This window comes from Diabrotica undecimpunctata, chromosome 3 (genome assembly GCF_040954645.1).
Source record: "Diabrotica undecimpunctata isolate CICGRU chromosome 3, icDiaUnde3, whole genome shotgun sequence".
Classification (NCBI taxonomy): Eukaryota; Metazoa; Arthropoda; class Insecta; order Coleoptera; family Chrysomelidae; genus Diabrotica; species Diabrotica undecimpunctata.
The window spans coordinates 124,554,414-124,577,803 of record NC_092805.1 but is presented as its reverse complement, the minus strand read 5'-3'; the positions used below and the strand labels follow the sequence as shown (position 1 = coordinate 124,577,803).

At 34.4% G+C, this 23,390-nt stretch overlaps 1 protein-coding gene across 3 annotated transcripts in view; it reads left to right on the top strand.

The window, feature by feature from the left end:
* LOC140437361 (regulator of G-protein signaling 11) overlaps nucleotides 1-23,390 on the top strand; it is a 367,203-nt gene that overhangs the window by 140,936 nt on the left and 202,877 nt on the right. For all 3 annotated transcript variants that reach the window (XM_072526845.1, XM_072526846.1, XM_072526844.1), the window contains exons 3-4: nucleotides 6,040-6,139; nucleotides 15,864-15,914. In XM_072526845.1, coding sequence (XP_072382946.1) covers nucleotides 6,040-6,139; nucleotides 15,864-15,914 — 151 coding nt within the window. The remainder of the gene's footprint in view (nucleotides 1-6,039; nucleotides 6,140-15,863; nucleotides 15,915-23,390) is intronic.

Below are 23,390 nucleotides of genomic sequence, written 5' to 3'. Positions count from 1 at the left end.
CCTCTGATGCCTCTCCTATCGAAGATTGGATATCACTAGGGCGATTCTAATTTTATTTACTGCTGTTTTGAATAATTCGTTAGTGGTAAAGCCAAACCACTCTTCTACGGCCTGGATTTCTGCGTCCTTGGATTTTTCCTTGCATTATACTTTGTAGAAATGTGTACTTTTGTCCTCTCATCAGGTGTCCTAAGTATTATAGTTTTCTCTTTTTTATATTCAGTATAACTTCTGGATCCTTATTTATTCTGCGTATTACCTCTTCATTTGTAATTTTATCCACCCAACTTATTTTTAGTATACGGCGGTAGCACCATATCTCAAAGCTTTCAAGATTTTTAACATTCCTCTGTTTAAGAGTCCATGCCTCAAAACCGTAAAGCAAAGTTTGTAAGAACAAAATCTCGGTCACACGGTAAGAAGTTGTGAGCTGGCTCGGGTACTATTGGTGTACTATGGTGTACTATTTTTGAAAATCTTTCGTTCTTGGCTAAAGTTAAAAGGAAATGAATCATAAGAGCATTTTTGTTCTGTCCCCCACAGTTGTCAGTAAATATATACAGAACAGTAACAGAACTTTTAATATACTTCTGTATCAAATGCCACAAAAACGATACAGACTCTATGGAGCCTTTCTTCGCAATTGTTTCGTCAAACAAATTAGTGACTGATTTATTATTAGAAGAAGAGTAAAAAAGCTGATTGTAAATCCAGATATGCCTAGCATAAAATATTTCCCCCGTAGTCAAAACAGGAAATGGCAAATTTTCCTGATAATCAAAACAAACAGTGTCCACAGTTTCGTAGATTTGTGCCATTTCAGTTTTTTCTTATAAATAATCGTAGAACGCTTGGGCTTTCCGGGGATGAACTTCTTTTTGAACGTTCAGTTGGTGATTAAGTTCATCCGTAGAAGCAGCATAAAGTTGTTTTTTCAACAGATCACAAGTAGCACAAGTGTCCGACGGCGGATAACCAAATGACAAATTAAAATGATATATGAAATACCTATAATAGTAATCATACGTAACTGTAGGTTTTATTTTTTCGTGCCTTTTTAACAGACAATATTTCTCGGGATCATATTTTTTTTAAATCAAGTTCCGATGCTTCCAAATCATCAAACGGATGCGCTTTTTTTATCCCGTTGGACCGAATAGAACGCACATTTGAGTTAAACTCCCAGACCTCTATTTTTACAGCAGAAGCTCTTGCAATATATGAGGCGTTACTTTATGCAATATAAAGTAACTCGGACCATATAGTGATATTATCAGATTCTTTATCAGTTTTGACCTCTATTGGGAAACTGGGATTGCCAAATATGTACAGTTACCCTTATATTTACAAAATTAAGGATATCAAACAAAAGTTAGTAACAAGGGGCAAAAATGTACTCTTTGTTTGGATTAAAGCACATATAGGTTTGGAAAATAATGAACATGTAGACCAATTAGCAAGAGAAAGTATTTTGTCTGGTAGAAAAACTTCGTATAAAATCACGGCTTGCGACTTTCTGGCTTCCTTAAAATTAAGATTATACCAAAGGTGGGATAATATATGGAAGGAATAATCCGTTGTTATCCAAATAGATACACTTCTCTTCAAACAGATATTCCTAAAACTCCTTGGTATAAGTTTTTTAATGTACCTAGAAAATATGTTACCACGATTATTAGACTGAGATTTGGACATGCTTGTTACCCCAAATATTTATTTAAACTTAAGGTTTTAGATAATGATCAATGTGAATTTTGTACAGAAGAAGCAAACCTAGATCATATATTTTTCAGTTGCCCCAGAGATACTATAATTTCATCCAGATTAATAAATAATTTACATAAACACAATTTATTAGCACCTTGGAACCTTCAGTACTTATTATCACTAGACTCGAAAACAGTGTATGATTCCTTAGTTATGTTTTTAAAAGATAGTAAAATAACCATGTAAATAATTATGCACTAGTTAATAACGTAACCTTTGTTTTTATCCTAATTGTTAAATTCCTTTCTTACCGTGCCCTAGTGTTGTATGTCTTTAAGAAAAACCTTGATGGGTCCCTAGGTGAGAAGAGAGTGACCCTGTTTACATGTTTATTGTTTTGTATATTTATTTTAATATAAACTCAGACAACCATTTCTAACATGTTGAGTCTGGCTGAATGACTAAAAGTCTATGCTAAAAAAAAACTCTCTATTCTATCTCTATCTAAAACTATTTATGTGCTCCTCAATCTGTTTCACAATATTTTCCTGATTTTTGTTTGGTCGATTATGGTGTTTACCACGGGAATCCTTTTTCCTTTTCAAGCACCACACCAGAAGCTTTTGACTGTAAAATTTTCAATACTATTTGATTTGTGAACCACATAAGTTACAAAATGCTGAGCGACACACTTTTACAGATTTTGTACCCATTTTAACACTATAGCGATAAGAATACTTCTTCGTTTCAAGTACGCTGGTTTTTCTCCTTTTAGATACTTTTCTTACATCAATGAGCGACCCTAAATAACTATCTTAAATGTTCTTATCTCCCATTGCATAAAATGTTGTAAATATTGCATCTTTTTCCATTTCCATCAATTTTTCAAACCACCGGCTAGGATACTCACACCTGGATCCTTGTTTCTTTACTGCAATAGTTTTACCACTACTAGTTGTGTATTATTTTCCAGAATTTATTTGAAATTTTCTAATATTTCTTTTCCTGGCTTGGGGAGTTCACTTGCGTTTCTTAGTATTTTCTTCAAAGCACCTTTCTGCAGTGTAATCTACAATAAAACATATATAAATGTGGTGCATAGATATAAAGCTAAACTAAATAACTTACCTTAATCAGTTGTGCTGCTTGACTTATCATTTGATTCGTTTGCAGTTACATGCTTTGGAATACATCCCTGATTTAAACCTGAACTACTAACTTTGTTCCTCTTATCTTAAAATACCTTTTTTGCTATCGTTGTTTAAATCATACTTTTTGCTTCTTTTGTTGCCACTTTCTTCTTCCACTACATAATGTGGGTCAGCATCACTATTATCGGAATCATGGTATGGATCACTTTCACCAGAAAACTCGCTTTTTTCGCGAAACAATATACACACTGCACTCAAAACGAGGAAAATGTGAGGTTAAAACTTCCTCAGCCTTGGGCGCAAAAACCGGTCATGTGAATCATATGGCCGGTTATTGCTCTGAATACCATTGATCCTAAGGACTATGCTATTAACATTTTTGGTGCAATAACCATCCACTTTATTCTACATTGAGTTTTTAATACAATACGTGTACGGGTTTTTTCTCCAAACTGTGCGGAGGTATTTTTGAAGGGAAGAAATGCCATAAACTCAATTTCGATAAAAATAGTCTTTGACCGGTTTTTACACCAAACCCTTCAATTTTTGGCTGTTAGTTTATAGATCCTAATTTTTAATCGGCAGTTTTCCATCTAGCTGTAGTTTATATATTGTATTCATAAAAAATTATGCCTACAAAAACATTTAACCGTTAGATAAAATTTAAACTTCATTTTCATAGGCTGGGGTCTCCTAATACCCCGGCCAGCCTTTTATGTCATATAAAATTAATTCTAATAAAGTTGTAATAATGTGGGAATCCCATAGATTTTACGGATTAGTAACGGGTATGAGTGTACTATCGTTTTGTGTAAGAGTTTTACATGTTTAAATGGGGAATTCCCCGAACTCCAATAAAATTTAACGAAATAATATAAATATATTGAGTTCCAGTGGCAGTTCGTTTCTTGTCGTATTTATGAATAGTGCATAAAATTCTGAACATGAGTTACGTTTCATTTATATCTAGCCGAAAGCAAGATGAACTTTTACGTTTACTTGAAAGTGATGATCCAGAGCTTGATATCATTGAGGATACAGCAAATGATTTAGAAGATGAAGTCAATGTAATAGAGGTAAAATAAGAAAATGACCCTATTATTGATCAAAGCATAGAGCAAAATGAACCAACAGTTATCTGAAAATGCCATAAAAATACTAATATACTTATAAATATGGGACATTTTCTTGCTCTCGGCCTCAGTCTGGTCTCGGCTTCCAAATAGGGTCTCTGCACCCTGGGAGTCCGATGTCGGGGACTACTTATGGACTACTCGGTAGACTGCACTACTTCTTTTATTTTATATATGCAAATTTATTTGGGTAAGTTTTTGAATTGACAATAAGAAAACAAGCAAATTTTTAAATCTATTAATTTTTAGGAAAACAAGGTCACAAGGTGGAAAAAGCTCATGGCCAAAGAGTTGTCCTAGACTTAATAGACCATTTGGAAGGAGGGTATGGAATAATAACTGACAATTTTTTATGAGTTTACAACTTGCGGACAAGTTATGGGAGAAGAATATAACTATATCTAAGAGTTTCTACCAGCATCATATAAAACAGATTATTCAAGTATGTTTGCTTTTAGAAAACATCAAACGTTAGTCTCTTATGTTCCAAAACCAAGAACTGCAGTCATCTTACTTTGAAGTGAGCATGTTGACGACAAAGTGGCTGGCAAAGAACAGTCCTATAAACCTGAAATTATTCGACATTACAACAAAACGAAAGGAGCCGTCGATACAAGCGATAAGTTAGCTAAAGAATATACGGTACAAAGAAAAACAAACCGTTGGCCGATGGCTATATTCTTTTATCTTATTGATGATCCAGCTAATAATTCCTATAAATTGTAGCTACTAAAACATCCTGATTGGAAAAAGCAGAATATGAGTAAGCGTAAAATGTATATTTTGACACTGGGCAAGGTACTTATAAAGGAATACGTTTTCAGACGTTATAAAAATAAGCACATCGAAGAGAATAAAAAGCATCATATGGCAGATGTATTCCCAGAACTTTTGAAGATTACTAAGCCCAGAGGAGATCAAACAAAAAATACAAGGGGTACCATGTGTGTTATAGAGGCAAAAACAGAAAAACTAGTAAAATATGAGTAGAATGTAACAAGTTTGTATGTCTAAAACACGCAAAAACAGAGATAGTTTGTGTACATTATACAAATAGTATGTAGTTATTATTTAGTCTGTTAGCGTCAGCAGTAAAATGTATTTTGTAGTAATTTGTATGCTTTATTCTAATAAATGTTCAATACTATAAAAATTACGTGTAACTGGTACAGTTTTTTTTTTCGTATAAGAATAGTTCACCCATTTAAGAATGGAGTCCGTTCAGACCCCGGCACGTCTTTTGTGTAATATTTTGAGGCCCGTCCGATGAAGGTTAAGCAAAAAAGTTATGTGAAACTGAATCAATTGCATGTTATTAAAACATTACTGCTGTTAGGACACTATTATACTACTTGATGATAATCTGAGAATTACTTATGGGTAGGAATAAAGGGGAAAGGGTATCTGACTAATAGAATTAAAAAAATAATTGAAAATATTTAAACTTGTATCTAGTCAACCATGTGCTATTGCAAAAATTATGATTCTAACACATAACGAGCCATTCACAATTATTTTCATCAAAGCTAGCAAAAATTACGTATATCTTGTTTTAATCTGACTTTGTATCATTTGTTTATAAATTAATTTTGATTAACATTGTAAAACATAAAAAATCAGCCAAAACCTATAACACAAAACTTTATTCAAAAATCAAAAAAAATTAACTAAATTTATAATTAACAATAATAAATAAAATCAAAAAAGATGCTGTATATTATGTCCATTGTCAACTACTACATAATGTAACTCTTCTTCTCATTGAGTCTATAACATTGTTTAGGACCCACAGAGTATTATTTAATTCTTTAACATGTGGTACTTGTAGTACTGTTAGTCGAAAAGTTTGTTAAGAAATGTTATTACAGTCGGTTGTGACAAATAAAAATGACTATAAAATTACATAGCAAGCCTTTATAATATCATGCTCTGGATAGTTACTAGGTTATAGTCGGGCTATTCAGCTGTTCCAGTAGTGTCTAAATCACAACCGATCTAGTATTTTAATCTTCTAAGTTTATTACAATAAATGTGTTTTTTTGTTATAGATGGAGGGGTTGGTTAGAGAAATGCAGGATACGGAACATGGGGGCGTTCCCGTCAGAAGTCAAAAACTCTTTCTAACATCAATTCCTGCAGCTTTCATGGGTAAGTTTCATTATTTTTTGTTTAACTATAATGATTGTATCGAAAAACCATTTGTCCTGTTTAAGAGAAAATTTATCGATTTTGTAATTTTGGACATTAAGTAAACCAACGATAATGGAAAAAATATTTATTATGCCTCAATATATACTATCCTATAAACACATTATTAAAAAATAATATCGACGAAAATACAAGGAAATTTAAGTAATTTTTATATACATATATCATAAGCAATAACTTCAAATTTTAGCAGGGATTAGCAAACACAAATTTTATAATTGGAAAAAATACAACCAACACATCTGCATTCCGCATAACAGATATAAAAAGAGGAGCGAAAACTGTCATTAAAATAAAACATTCTGAGAATAATAGTCGAAAACGGAAAACTCTTCCAACTAGTATTTAAATAATAATAATAATAATTGGGCGACATCTCAATGAGATGCCAAGAATATGTCGACAATACAGCGTCGAACTATTGGTTGACATCAGGAAAGATGTTTCCCGAGACTGAGGGCTAGTTGACAAACTGGGACTTCTCTAAACCGACTATCTTCCTTATTATCAATATGTACCTCACAGAATGCTTGAAAATGACAACTACAAGCTCATTGTACCACAATGGAGAATGGAAAGTACCCAGAAAGTACCTATTATTCTATCTACTACTGGTGTTATTCCCAAAAACCTCCTAGCGAACATCAAACAGCTGGGTCTAAATGAACATATTTATAAGGCCATGCAGAAAGCTGTACTCCTCGCGACGTCCAGATATGTACGAAAATTTTTGGGAGATACTCCAGCAAACCAAGTCACCTAGGGCTCGATAACACGGAAAGAGTCCCACCAGAGCTCAATCCTTTTGATACCGTAGGTATCTGGGATGAGTGAATTTTCCCCTTAGAGAGAGTGTGAGCCGTATGGCTAAATCTGGATAATAATAATAATAACTCCATGTGGGAGTTTTTTGTCAGTTCTTCTATCATCTAACAAAAACTGACACCTGGCAGTAGGTATAAAATGCACAGCCATGAAAATGGAGTTTAATGACTTTTAAGTTTAATAAATTTATGTTTAGGGTCGCTGCCTGGGGATCGCCAGGGCACGTCTGGAGCCGGCGCTGGACGTGAGAGCACGCGGGACGTCGGGGGCACGGTGTTGAGGAGGCGGGCCCCTGTTATACAATCAGCTACAGCCCAACAACAAAAAGAGCCACAAATGAGCCAAACAATAACAAGAGCTCCACTCGCTGAAGGTGCTGCGCTGGAACATAAAATGGACTGTCTCCATAAACGAAAATATTTTGCAATTTTATTATAAGGTGACAAACCTCGGCCAAGAAACAATCGGTTATCGACAACAACTGTATGCTGAATTTTGCAGTGAGTACCCAGAAATCCAAATATCTGAACAAAGAGTAGCAGACCAATACCGGGTAATTTTAAGAAACAATCTTATCCTAGAGACTAGACACGACATCATCAGAAACAAAATCGAACGGGAGATCAATAACCAAGAACAAGTTGTAGACCAAGTCACTAATAAAATCCCTAATAATTCGCATACAAGAAACTTAACCTGACCCATACAAGAACCATAACGAAACTTAACCTGATCCATACAAGAACCCAACAAGAACCTTACTTAACCATATAAGAAACTTAACTTTAACCTGCACGATAGTCTAATAAACGAAATGGCACGCGCCGTACAAGAGTTTAGTGGAACAAACTCTCTTAGCAGACCACCGCTACCAAAAATAAACTCTTCTAAGAAACTAGGAGCGCTGTTAAAAATTGTGAATACTGAAGTCCTACCCAATCATATCACAGAAGCCCACAGATTGGAATATTTGCATATGCTGATTTACCGTGCAGCAACAGCAATTGCTAATGTTATGGGATTAAGATCAGAACACGACGGGGTACCAACATTGGAAGGACTGGTAACAGAATAGCACCCTGGGAAAAACGACTGCTGAGGAAGATTGATTTATTGCGTAGGGACATTGGACAAATAACAGAATACATAAGAGGAGTAAGAAGTAGAAAAATCATCAAGAGAACTGAAGAAATATTGGTTAACACTCCAAGACACTCACCATGATCCAGAAAACAACATACCTCAACAGTGCCTGGACACATTAAAACAAAAACTATCTGTTTACTTAGGCCGCCTGAGGAGATACAAAGTTAGTAACAACCGGAAATGTGATAATATACATTTTAAGCAAGCAGAGAAGGCTTTCTATAGGAAACTTAATTCCACTGTAGAAAATGAAAATAAATCCTACCCAAGCCTAGAAGAAATTCATGAGTTTTGGGGAAACCAACCTTCGACGCCAGCTACTTATAACAACAATGCTGGATGGATTGAAGAAACGACATACAACTGTCAATCCTACAGTAATATTCCCTATGAACCTTTCACCACTAAAGAAGTCTCGGACATTATCAAAGAGCATCATAACTGGAAATCTCCTGGACCAGACGGAGTTCAAAACTTCTGGCTAAAAAAGTTTTGGAGTGTTCATGAGTGCTTGCCAATGTTAATTAATCATGTTATCTCTAATCCACAGGAAATACCCTCATTTCTTACACAGGGAACCACTTACCAAATACCAAAGGATCCAAATAACACCCAAGATACAGCCAAATACCGCCCAATTACTTGTCTTCCAACTTTGTACAAATTTGTGCTCTAAACAATATCATAGAGCCTCAACCAAAATTATGCGCTAAGGGTTCCATGGGTTGCAAACAACAACTTAATATCGACTCAGTCATTTCTAACCAGGCATACAAAAAAATGAACCTTTTTACTGCCTTCATTGACTACTAGACGGCCTTTGATTTAGTGCCGCGTGAATAGATATATTGAAAATATATAAAGTCGATAATAATATTTTGACCTTTTTAAAACATATAATGACGGAGTGGAAGACTAGAATTCACTGGAGTCTCGTTGAGTCCACTTTGGTTCTGTTTAGCGATGAACCCACTATCTCAGTTGCTGAACTCCACTGACTCAGGTTTTAGCATCAAAAATAACAACACTGTTGTGGCGAAGTTAATCATCTGTTGTATATGGATGATTTGAAATTAATGGCTTCCACTCGAAACCACCTAGATCAGATGCTAAAAACTGTAGAAACTTTCTCAAAAATGATATTAGTATGCACTTTGGACTAGACAAGTGCCGTATGAGGAAAGGTTCAGCCCGGAGGTTTCGATATGCAAGATGGCCAAAACATCGAGGCAATGGCAAATTGACTACAAACTAATGAAAACCAAACTAACTTCTGAGTTTGTGCAAAGAGTAAGACAGCTAAATAGGTCATATCTTAATAGCAAAAATTTGTTTAAGGCATTAAATACCTACGCCTGTCCCGCTCTGCTACTAGTTTGGTATTATCAAGTGGTCAAAAACGAATGTAGAAAGTCTCCAGAGAAAACTAAGAACACTTCTCACAAAGGCGCAAAAACATCATCCACGCAGTGCAGTATAGAGAACAACATTATCGAGATATCAAGGAGGAAGAAGACTTATGGACATAGGTGAGCAACTCGATAAACAGATTGCTAATTTAAGAACTTAGGTAGGAAAGATTATCCACCAAGAACTTGCTGACAAACTGGAACTTCTCCAAACCGACCATCTTCCTTACTATCAATACGTTCCTGACAGAATACTTGAAAATGATAACTACAAGCTATACTGGGACCGCACTGTGCTCACAGATCAACCAGTGGCACATAATAGACCGGATCTCATACTAGTTAATAAACTTACTTATTGATGTGGCGATATCTAACACGAATAATTTGCGTGGCAAATACAACGAAAAGATCGCCAACTATAGAGATCTGGAATTACAAATCAGGAGACAATGGAGAATGAAAAGTACCCAGACAGTACCTATTATTATATCTACTACTGGTGTTATTCCCAAAAAATCTCCTAAAACCTAAAACAGTTGGGTCTAAATGAACATCTTTATAAGGCCATGCAGAAAGCTGTACTCCTCGCGACGTCCAGATGTGGACGAACATTTTTTGGAGATACTCCAGCATACCAAGTCACCTAGGGCTCGATAACACGGAAAGAGTCCCACCAGTTTTGATACCGTAAGGATCTGGGATGAGTGAATTTTCCCCTTAGAGGAAGTGTGAGTCGTATCGCTAAATCTGGATAATAATATTCTCCCTTTACACTGCTCGTGTAGTATAGTAATAGGGACAGTGTTCCTATGCAATAACCTATTGTTGAAATAAACGTATTTTACCCTAAATGCTCATTTTGTTTAGGCTGAATCGACCTTTAGCATTTAGATATTTAAAAAATATCCAAATGTTTTCGCTTGACCTCAATAATAGCGACGGAAAATGAATTTTTTTTTGATGCATTAAAATGATCATTTTGAGTTAAAGATAATTTCAATTCATATATCTTGCAGTTATCATTGGATAACTAAAAAATACCATGGACAGCGAAAATCACAAATATAGATGTCCTTAAAAGAATAAATCCGACTAATAGCAAATATGTACTACAATCAGAAAGCAGTAGTGAGAGTAGAGAATAATACCACTGAAGAAATCGAAATAAAGCGAGGTGTGAGACAAGGGTGTATACTGTCACCAACCCTGTTTAATCTCTATTCCGAAGACGTAATGAACAGAACACTCTCTGAGCAATCCGTAGGTATTAAAATAAATGGTGTTAGATTAAACAATCTGAGATTTGCCGACGACACCGTTCTGATCGCAGAAACACTTGAAGAGCTATAGACATTGGTGAATAAGATAGCAGACTGCAGCGAAGAATATGGACTATCTTTGAACATAAAGAAAACTAAATTTATGGTAATATCGAAATCAACACAAAATGTCCAAAATTTATATTTACACAATGAAATTATCGATAGAGTTAGCAAATACAAATATTTAGGCACTTTTATAAATGAAGACAACGATAGCTCAGCAGAAATCAAAATAAGAATAGAAAAAGCCAGATCCATATTCACTAAAATGAAGAGAGTGTTCTGCGGAAGAGATTTGAGCCTTGAAATGAAACTTCGCCTGATGAGATGTTACGTAATTTCTGTGCTGTTCTACGGAATGGAGTCATGGACGTTGAAAAAGATTGATACCAAAAAATTAGAGGCATTTGAACTGTGGATGTATCGCAGAATCCTGAGAATATCATGGACCGAGAGAGTCACAAATGTCGAGGTCTTGAGAAGAATGAATAAAGAAAAGGAAGTCATATTTACGATCAAAAAACGAAAACTGCAATACTTGGGACACATTACAATAGGCGAAAGATATGAACTGCTTCGAATAATTATGCAAGGGAAAATAGCAGGAAAAAGGTCCATAGGAAGAAGACGAAACTCCTGGCTAAAGAATCTACGGGAATGGTATAGCTGTAGCAGCAACGAATTGTTTCGGTCAGCAGTTTCGAAAATACGTATAGCCCTGATGATCGCCAACCTTCGGAACGAAGATGGCACTTGAAGAAGAAGAAAAGAATAAACCAAGAACGCCAACTTTTCGAAACCATCAAGAAAAGGAAAACGGCGTATCTAGGTCACATCATGCGAAATGAAAAATACCAGTTCCTCCAACTTATAATCGAGGGTAAAATTGAAGGCAAGAGAGGAATGGGACGCAAGAAAATGTCCTGGCTCCGAAACATAAGGCAATGGACAGGGATCAACGACATACAATCTCTGATACATATTGCAAGAAATAGAGAATTAATTAAGAAGTTATTAATGACAGGTTGAATTATTACGTAGGGATATTGGTCAAATGACTGAATATATACGAAAAATAACAACTAGAAAAATTATAACACTCGCAGTATGATCCAGAAAAAAATCAAGTCAACAGTGACTGGATACATTAAAACAAAAACTCTATTTTTTCTAATTTGTCAGGTTTATTGACAACTTGACCTAATGGACCAATGAGAAGGTTACGTGAGCGATAAACCTGTCCAATTAGAAAGAGATGCAGAGACTGCTTTACGTCAGTTTTCTGTCGCACTGGGGGATCGCGAATGTATTGTAGCAGTGAGTCCATTTGTATTATATGTCTATGTACTGGTCTTAACGTCATGCTGTGAATATTTTCTATGACGTACTTCTGTAATATTTGCTAGCAACCAATTTTGGTTCTAAAGAGTGCCTGAAACATTATTGCATTTGGCTTATCCACAGGCACCTAAAGATTTTCTGGAATAAATTTCTATACATGTATTAATAGATATAGGATAAAGGACTTATTCCATGTGGGATAAACCTTACGATACTCTCATAACACTGCTTCTTCCTTCATAGTTATTACCCTCGAATAACTGGACTACCAGAGATCTGCCTTGAAGGCAACAGGATGGACCAGTTCCATGGTATGGAACTAGTCTCTTAATACGAACTACCTTAGGTTTTTTTTGTTTATTTAAATTGTTGTTGTCCATTTAAATTGTTTATTTTCTACAACACGGTATACGAGTCTTCCCAGTTGTGTTGGAGTTTCGGACAAAGTCCTTTCTTACGTGTGGGAATGTATAACCATACTGGGCCACCTCTTTCGAAAGTTGTACCAGTACAATTGTATATTCAGCCTAGCCTTTGAGGCTTCACCTCAATATCTCCGAGCAAATTCGTAGACTTTTTTCAATTTTTTTTTTATTTTCAATGTACGTCAGGTATGAATGTTTTTCTTCGCAGGCAGGCAATCTTCCGAAAATGAAATCTTGAGTATGCTTCATTTTTCTTCCGGTAATGCTTTCATCATCGATAAATAACAATTAGTTGCTTTATGTTCAGAACTTCTATAGGCTAACAGGAATAGATGAATTAAAGTATCCCTATATTTTAAAATATCAACGACAAACATTGAAAGGGATTAGCAAACAATTATATTCTGTCTTTCGACCACTCCGTCTGATTGTGTATGGAGAGATTAGTGCGTGTTTTCTTAATACCCAATATTTTTAATAATTCTTGCCATAATTCTAATTCAAATTTTGTCCTTGATCAGAATGTATATCTTAAGCAACTCTATGCCTTGTTACATGTGTCACATTGTGTTATCAATGCTTTTGCTTCTGTAGTCGCTTCTTGATAGAAAGGGGTACGATTTCAGGCCATATTAAAAAATAATCCATTTTAACCATTAAGTACTTGTTTTCTCTCTATGTCATCGGAAGTTGACCGAGAATATACACTGTAAGTCGTTTAAAAGACTCTCCGGAAAGATGTTGTGTCATTTTACCACGTCTTCTTGTTCTAGGGTCTTTACTAGCATTACATAAATCATATTTCTTACACCAATCTTCTAAATTACAGCCACAATTGATCCAGCTAAATCTGTCTAGAAGTCCGGCCAGTGTCCTTCAAAATGGTCTTGAGAAAGTCTACTATGAAGTTCTTGCAACATACTTTTATTGTTTGATTTTGGCAGTACTACTTGTTGAACTTACGGACTCCATTGGAACTTTTTCACTTCCGATATAATAGACCATTGTAAAGATACAGAGATTCCCATTAAGCCTAGTACGCCTTTATATTTCTACTGTATTTGGTTATTTCCTGCCAAATGTGTCTTTTTCCATTTTTAGGCCATGATTTTTAACTCATTGTCTTTCTTTTGTTTTTTTTAAGATTTTCCAGAGAAGTCTGATCACTTTCTTCTTCTTGTTTATCTTTGGTTACCGGGAGACTTACTTTATTGGTTACATTCTCTTTTTCGTCAGGGCAAGTGGGAAAAATCCTACGGAACTTTCGTAACATTATTAAACTAAAAATGACATAAAAATTTTTTAAATTACGTTCAGTTAACTATCTACTACTTGGATAGTTACCTGAACGTAAAATACTAAAGTTGTTATGAGGTGAAAATGTTCTCCGGGCAACCATTTATAAGCCAATGAAAACTGCAAACAATATTATGCTGTAAATTAATATTCTAATGGCTAAAATAACAACGTTAAAATGTATGTTGATACGAAACTTTGTTAACAAACTAATAGAAACTTACGATCGAGTTCGACGTCAATAGTTACGAGGTAAATACTTCTACACAGTTTATTTGAAAATAATGTGAACAATTGGAAACTATATCTAGATATTGTATGGCAGTAATAAGGGACCACGGTCGACTTTTAATAATTATTTCCCGTGTTTATTTTTGATAGATATTTATTTCATATTTAATCTTTATATACACTGTGTGTCTGCTAAATGGAATAAATTATCTAATAAATAAATGACGGAGTATTCGAAAAAAATATAAGTAGCTCGTTTATTTCACGAAGCATTTCCTGATTTGACGCACATATCTCAAGGGACAATTAGTAAAATAGAGAAGCAATTCCACGAGCTGGGCCATGTCACGAAGGTAAAAAAAGAAGCTGTCAGTGCAATAAGTTAAGATACCAAATTGGCTGTTATGCTTGAGTTTGAGGAACACCCACATACATCTGTTCAAAAAGCAGCCCTTGTACTCTATATTAGCTATTCATCGGTTATTCGAATATTACAAGAAAACAAAATGCATACCTACAAAATTATACACACTCAGGAGCTCATGGAAGATGATTTTGACAGGAACGTATTTTTGTGAACAAATGATGGCAATGTTAGACAGAAATGTGGTCCAATCAGAACATGTTTTGTTTTCTGGTGAGTGCACCTTTACTCTTCACGGTCATGCTAATCGGCAAAATTGCCGCTATTGGTCCAGAGAAAATCCTCACTGGATGAGAGAAGGCAATACTCAATGCCCTGAGAAGGTTAACGTGTAGGCAGGAATTATTAAAGATCAGATCATAGGTCCCTTTTTCATAGATGGCAATTTGAATGGCGACAATTGTTTAGCATTGCTGTAAAATAGTGGCAACGTTGGCCAACTTGTATCCTGGTCCATGAAACCACAAGTTCCAGCAATTACACTACCAGATCCACGTCCGGCAGTACCTCAACCAAAAATTTGCAAATCGGTGGATAGGGAGGCGAGGATCGATGTAATGGCCACCACGATCCTCCGATTTGACGCGATTAGACTTTTTTTATGAAGATATGTGAAAACTATTGTATACAAAAATAAACACACTGACTTAGATAACTTATGAAGACGAATAACGCTTGCGATTAAATCGATCACATCTGAGATGTTAAGTAACGTTAGAAGAAATTTCTATTCAAGGTTAGGGTGTTGCCAAGACGTTCATGGGGAGCATTTTAAACATCTCCTACATTAACAATATTGTTTAGATTTGTATTATTTAGAAGGTTTTGTATATGCTGTAGCGACTTTCGACAAATAGATAATTTTCTTTTCTAAATGTCAATTTTTGCATTTTACTTAATATTTCCAAAACAGTTAAAGAAAGGTATAGGACATTGTATTCAAAAAATGTCTAAAATGATTTGAGGAATCTAAAAATTAATTATTATATAGGGTGTTCGATTTAAAATAAGCAAGTTGGTATTGGCCACCGTTATCTGATACACCCCGTATAAAAAAAATTTATGGAAAAAAATGCCCAACTATAAATACTAATCGACCTGTTCGACCGTTTTTTGTTGAATACTCCCTAATTTATTTATTAGCTAATTTATTCCATTTGGCTGGCACACAGTGTATATTGTTAATAAGACTTTAATAATCATTTTTAAATAATCAATTTTATTAACCGAAATTACTTTTAGGGTATGACTTAATTGAATGGCTAATGGAGCGCCTAGGAATCGAAGAATCTGGTGAGTGTTCATAAATATTTAAATTGCTTTAAAAATAGTTTTTAAAATTTACAACTTAGTAATCTTTTAGTTTTTTAAGTTTCATGAATTCTACTGAGTTAGACTATGGCTCTAATTTTAAATGGGAAACATTTTATAATACTATGTATCATTTTAACTAAAAACACTATCCATGTTCCATAAATATGCAGAAATAATACCCCAATGAAAAACGTAAGACTACAATTATTCGTTTTCAAATTTGACAATCTAGACCTAGAAGCCCGAATCTATAAGCCCGAAAAGAAAAAAAACATGCGTGGCACTTGGGGAGTGCTGACAGAAGTGAATACTTCGTTTAGCACGTTATTACTGTATGTGGGTTAATAAAATTGTATGTCTGCTTATTACTGAATTGTTTAATATTTTAATAAAACCAAACATTTAACAAATATAAATTTTAAAAAATCTTAATTTCTTCGTTAAAATTTTGTTTAATGAGGTTTTTTGATAATTAAGTATAAGTTTGTAGGGTCGCCACCCTTGTCCCTCGACCGCCATCTTGTAAAAAGAGGTGTTAAGGGTTTTGATCGTTAAATTAAAAAGTAAAAAAGTTATAAATAAAAATAACTAAAAATTTTTAAACAAATTTTCTTTTGAGCCTCATACTTTTTTTTCTATTAGTTTTACATTAAAAAGACATTTGAGTAATATAGAACGTTTTTCAACGAATAATTTTCACTAGAAATTTGTTTAGTTTCAATAATTTCTCTGGGTTTTATAGCACCCGGTTTTATAAGTTGATCAGGTTCTTGAATAATCGTAAGAATACGATTATTAAATATATTTATTTTATTATATATTAAAAATAACATTCATATGTTATTATTAGATTATTTTATTATCAACCTTTTTTCCGGCGAAGTATGAACTAGAATCTGGAGGCGCGATTTTTAAATGGTATCCCCATTAAGCTTAATAATAAGCATAATTATAGATTTAAAAAGTTGTTTTTCCGGTAATGTTTTTTCATTTTCTTTGCTGGTCCAAACTGCGATTCAAGATTTAATTCAGTATCGAAGGCGAATGTTTGCGAAAGAACGAGAGTTAAAATTAGCGTCATTATGGGTAATTAATGTTCGAAATCTTCAAAATTTTCCGATTAATAATTTTAATATTTTCATGATAAACGCCGCTGCAGGTTTCTTCAAAACTTAGTTTCAGAAATTTGAGGGGTGCTGGATATTTGAAAGCTTTGATTGGTATTTAAAATTTTTAATGCCTTTTCGATCCCCAATCTATAGGATCTCAGTGTTTCCTGGTGACAAACTCCAAGACTGTGAAAACGAGATGTATCTGTCGTTGGTGGAAGCAATAATAAGTTCTTTATGCTTACGGTCTTGGCAAATCGTTTGTATCTTATGCTGTCAGAGAATCGTCTATATTTCCACCATACAACGAGATGAAAAAACGTTCGTCCGTGTGGGCAAAGATGGCACGGCTTTCTCACTGAGAAATAATGCTGTTCCCCTAGCTAACTCATGATATTTCTGTAAAATTTTCATGAATTTGAGTTTGACAATTTTGTAAATTATTTAACATTAATGATGTTGTGTCGCATCCTGAACAAGTATGGTTAAACTGCAAATTCTTTACAATGATATAATCATATATATAACTTGCAAGACAGTATAATTGATGAGACACCCTTTTAAAAGGTTAAAAAAACTGGACACTTTGGACACACAACATTGGACTGCTTTCTTCCTAATGCCATAAACAAGAAAATGATCTTAATGTCCTTTACTATGACAGTCACAGAATCATAAGATTGGAATGAAGCAAGCGCAGAATGGATGATGACTGTATCTACATTAGATTCTGGTCGACACTAAAACCTACTTCTGATAGAGCAGTTTTAAGAAGGTTTTAAGTTTGGTTTGTTCGTTTCATTACCAAGAAATTTTTCTTGAGATAATTTTGGTACGGCGCTCTTATTAAACTTTATCTCTGTCGGTTGGTGCTTTTACGTACGATGCACGAGGTGGGGTAAGTTTTGTGGTGGGGGAAAGGGTCGATAATAAATTATTATGAAACATAGGAATGTTAAGAAAAATGATAAATTAATTTAAAATGATATGAATAAAAAAATATATAATAGCTAGGTCTAATGGTTTGGTTTTATCCTATTCTTGCGCTTAATTAGGAACCCATTCAAATTCGGAGCTCTTTAACACCCACAAAATTAGGAAATTGTTTTTTAAAAAACTTTTATAATATTATTGTAAAGCAACTAGTAAAAAAAGTTATACTGCCAAATATATATATATATATATATATATATATATATATATATATATATATATATATATATATATATATATGTATATATATATATGTATATATTATATATATACTATTTGTGGTTTTCCGCGTTTGATCCCGCGTTGAATACTTTTGGTTTTGATAAAAATCATTATTTTAATGGATGGTAAAATAGTTGAGATTTTTCTGTCGGTATTAAATATCGTTTCCATTTTGTGTTTGCTTAGCACGCTCCCTATTTTCTCTGTTGTACGGTTTAGATATGGTGGAATGGCTTTTGCAATCGGTTTTGCATCTTCTGTTGGGTCCTTAATTCTTTCTTGAGCATTATGAGCATTTGCTATAGTATATGTTGAGAAGCCATTTTCTCTTATCGCTGTTTTTACATTATGCATTTCTTTATTAAATTAAACAAATTTGTAGTGAAAATTATTTTTTGAAAAAGTTTCTAAACTTTTGCTTTGATGTCATTTTGTTGTAAAATCACCAAAATAAAAGTTATAAGACCCAACAGAAAATTTGTTTAAACATTTTTACTTATTATTGTTAATAACTTTTTTAATTTCCAGTTACGGTAAAAAGAAATACGAATAAAAGAAAAAAGACAGTTAAGATTTGATTTCACGTACAGTGCGTCTGTGTATTCGCCTTATACGTATTTCGCCCTAATAGGGCTCTTTAGAGACGGTTATTCACAGCTGCTCTGAACGTGAAAATAAATCTTTTCTGTCTTAGGAAGCAACTCTAACATGGCTTCGTATAGACGCAAATAGCGACATCTGATATTAAAATCCGTAAACTAATTTTCGAAACCAAATTCAGATTTTTGCTTTTATCTGTGCCTTCTAAAAATTGCAAGGTAAAACAGACGTTGATAAAGATGTTAATAGAGACATGGGGAATCTAAAAATTGCATTCCACATTTCTACAAATTGCATTTGGTTTCGAAAATTAGTTTACGGATTTTAATACGAACAAATTTGAAGACAATTTAATAAGCTACAAATAATATCTAATAGAACTTGTCTGTCAGATTACTAATTTCCAAGTTGACCAGGGACAAGGGTGGCGGCTCCACAAACTTGAAGTTAAGCTTGTACTTACCCTTCCAAAACATGAATTGCGTCATTTAAGAAATGTACCTTCCTCTAAGAAAATCAAAGGCCTAAAAGATATTCAATTTCAATGAACTGCTAAAAATGTCAATGCGGAATGGTATACAACTATTTCTTTGCCAGAGGTGATGGATGAACCCTGCAAAAACAACCGTAATTATCGCAACCTATTGCATCAGGATAAAGCCAACTCTTATATGGCTTATAGTTCTGATTTGGCACCGCAATTTCTTTGCATTTCCGAAAATAAAAAACAAACTACTTAAAAACAAAAACGAGGTAAGACGCTAGATGAGACGGTCGAAGCATACAAAAATCTTATTTCTAAGATAGGGGAAGGTGCTACACAGTGGTATTGGCGATATAAATTTTTTTAATCATCGATAAGAACTGACAGCTTTAGCCATAATGATTTTTGGTATTTTATGTATCACTGCCACAAATATAAAGACCTGTAGTTTTATTTCAAAAAAGTTATGTAACTTTAAAAACAACCTTGCACATGTCTCAGTGTGTACCACCCCTGGTACACATTGAGATATGTTACTAGTACACGGCGAGACACATGATATATTCCACAGTTCGATAATAAAAATAAAAAAATAGTCAATATAACTTCGTAAAATACTTGTTTATTTCCCAAAAAACATAAGAGCTGATATCTGAAATTAAAGCTAATTAGCGAACATAACGAACAATAGATGACCAAAATTTATTTCAAATATATTGTAAGATGCTGTCAGCCTCTTGTTATTGCGAAATGGCGTTGGATTTGTAAGAACAAATCTAATCTCCACAAAAGCAATATCATGAACAGTGGGAAATACAAAACACGAGGCACCTATTTTTTTTGCGCATAAAATTGACCTCTACTTCTGAATTGTTGCACGATACAACAAGTTCCACGTGAAATATATTTTTGGACTTTTATTTGAATCTCACTAAAACATAGTCACCCTCTGCAGAGTCACGATTGCAGTCAAATGGCTCATCATCCACTGGTCTTATCCATGAATCATCGTTATTATCACTATCTCCCAAATTAAAAACTGGTTCACTTTCAACCGAAGAACTCTCAATATCTACAACACGTGTAATTCGTGTTGTTCTGTTTCATTGTCGAAGAAACCAACTGGTTCCGTTTTGCTTCGGGCGCATTTTTTTCATGCGTGCTTGTGAGGATCCTACTTTTCTTCTTCTCTATCGGCTTCTCATTAACTTTTCTTCCCTTGGCCTTAGCCTCCTAGCAACTGGTGAAATGAAATTTTTATTTTCTTTGGTAGTTTTAGAGGGTGATTCAGGACTTGGATCTAGAGGAACAGAGTTTACAGCCGATGGTTCTGAAAGGACGTTACTGAAGGACTTCTCTTCTACAATTTCTATAGAATGATTTGTCACTGCCGATCCAAGAAAGTCGTTATCTCTTAAAACATTTTAATTGAAGGGACATATCCCTGTTTTTCAAAGCCTGACCGAATATTTTAAGGTACGAGAGCTTTATCGTGTACTATATCAACCAACTCAGCGGTATTGTATATTGTGATGGGCTCTTCTGGATGATTTAGTAGCCAAGCCTCACATACAGCATTATAATATACCTTGAAAGGCCCAAAGACAGCCACATCTAAGGGCTCGAGTTTGTTGCTACAATGTGGGGGCAACGTCAAAATATGGACACCTACTTCTCGAGCCTTCATGATTACTTCCACTGTGACGTGGCTCTCGTGGTTATCAAATATTAGCAGCGATGGATTTGCTTTGGAACTGCTGCTGTATTTGATAAAATCTTCCAAAACTTGTAAAAAAAGTTCTGCTGTCATCCAGCCCGAAGGGTTAGCTAGTCCCAAGGTACCACGAGGTGCTCTATTAAACATATTCCCTTCAAAGAATTTACGTAGAAACACCATTACTGGTGGACAGTATGTGCTAAGGGTGAATATTATACAACAGGTGGTAACTAGTACACCATATTCACCACTAGTGCAGCTATTTACTTGTTTAATGCCTTTTTCAGTCACAACTTTTTTGGGGTCGTGGACAGTTTTTGTGCTAGTCTTATCAAGATTAAAAATACGTGAACTCTAAATTAAAATAGGAAACATCCGTAAACTAATTTTTTGAACTTAAATTTATGCTTTGATCTGTGCCTTCTAAGAATTGCAAGGCAAAACAGACGTTGATGAAGACGTTCAGAGTGTCTGTGAATATCCGTCTCTGATGATCCCTTTTAGGGTGAAATACGTATAAGCGGATATACAGACGCACTATACGTGAAATCAAATCTTAACTGTCTTTTTCCTTTTAAAATAGGGAATTGGTTAAGGATGTTTTGAAAATTATCACAAAACAGCTGAACGTTGTATCGGTTGAAAGAAGTTAAGCGTGCCAAGCTATATGCCTCAGGTTATCGTATGCTCAACTTTTTTCTTTTCATAAATGCACGAAGCCCGTTAATACCGGCCATTCTACGTTCTGTCCATGATTTTAGTACCTTCAATTTGTTTTCTTTAACTACATCAAATGCAATGTGTCTTACAGCTACGGTGGTTAGGTTGTACGCCATATTACTGCAAGTTTTATGGTAGTTATACAGAATATCTTCCTGTTCATCTGTAAACATTTTGTTCATCGAATAATTTGGTTGCATAATAATTCGCAAATTTTCAGGATTATATCTTTTCTTCTGCACATATCTCTGAAGGGTTTGAAATTTGACATCAAACTGTTGTGTGGCTTCTCTTAATGAACATATTCTATCAATGACAGCATTAACAGCATTGTACATCTGTTCAGCAGACGTTTTACCAATTTTGCGTGAAACATTCAGTTTTCTAGGCATCTGCAACAAAAATAGTATCATTATATTTAGGCAATTGTATTAATATTCATTTGTGGAACACAGTGAGACAGTCCCACTATGTACCAGTAATGCTTGTCTCACTGTGTACTGTTGGAGGTTTTTTTGAAATTTACCATTCTGAAAAAGTAGAACAAGTTATAAGTTATAAACAACAACATACCTTGTTCACAACACCTGATGCGCCAATATTCAGCTGAGATCACTCAATAACTGCTTATAGTTTCAGCAAAATATTTCTCTGAATATTGGTTTAAATGTAACTTTATGCTATCAAAACACGTTTTAGTTAAATACATTTACACTATACGCCATATTGCAAAAATAACAACAGTAGTGACATATGTGATGTAATAGCCCTCCTTAAGTAGATTGGCGAAGCAAATGGAAGAAAACTTTTAAATTTAAATTGGTTCTCTTACTGTGTACCGCGTCTTACTGTGTACCACCTTTCTACCTATTTGAGATTGGCATAAATGGTTCAATGGTTCGTTCGTTCAAATTCAAAAGAATATTGACCTTAAACGTGAATACTTTGAACAACAATAAAGCAATCATAAAAAAAGCTTAAATTCAAACATAACATAACTCTCACTGGAAATTATATCTTGCATATGGCTTTTTCTTTTAGATATGCCTATACGTGACGAATGTTGGCGATCGTCATGACAAAATTTATTTTATCTGCAGCAGTGCTGAAAAGCTGTACAGGTGTGTTGAACCAGGTTCTGAAGTTTTTTACCCAGGATTTTCTTCTTCCAAGACCTCACTTTCCAAATATATTTGTTTGCAGAATGGCCTGTAAGAGGGCATAGCTAGATTCATTTCACATAATGTGTCTGAAGTATTGTAACTTTCAAAATTTGATGATGGTTAGTACTTCTACTTAGTTGGTACCACAGTAGAAGTATTATTTTCCGCAGCAGCACATCGAGAACGGTTTCCGGAAATTGTAAACATGATGATGCAAACGTCTGAATATGGACACGGCACCTAAAGAAGAATGAAGAAGAACCTATTTCTTGATTCTTCTTCATTTTTCTGAGTACCTCCTTATTTGTGACTTGGTCTAATGCTTCCAATCTTCTGCACATATCTATGTTCGAGGTCATTTTCACCACTATAAAAACGGATAGAGATAGCATTGCAACGCAGAATTTTTACTATTATACTAAGAGAAAGGTTGTGGCTCTTAAAAAA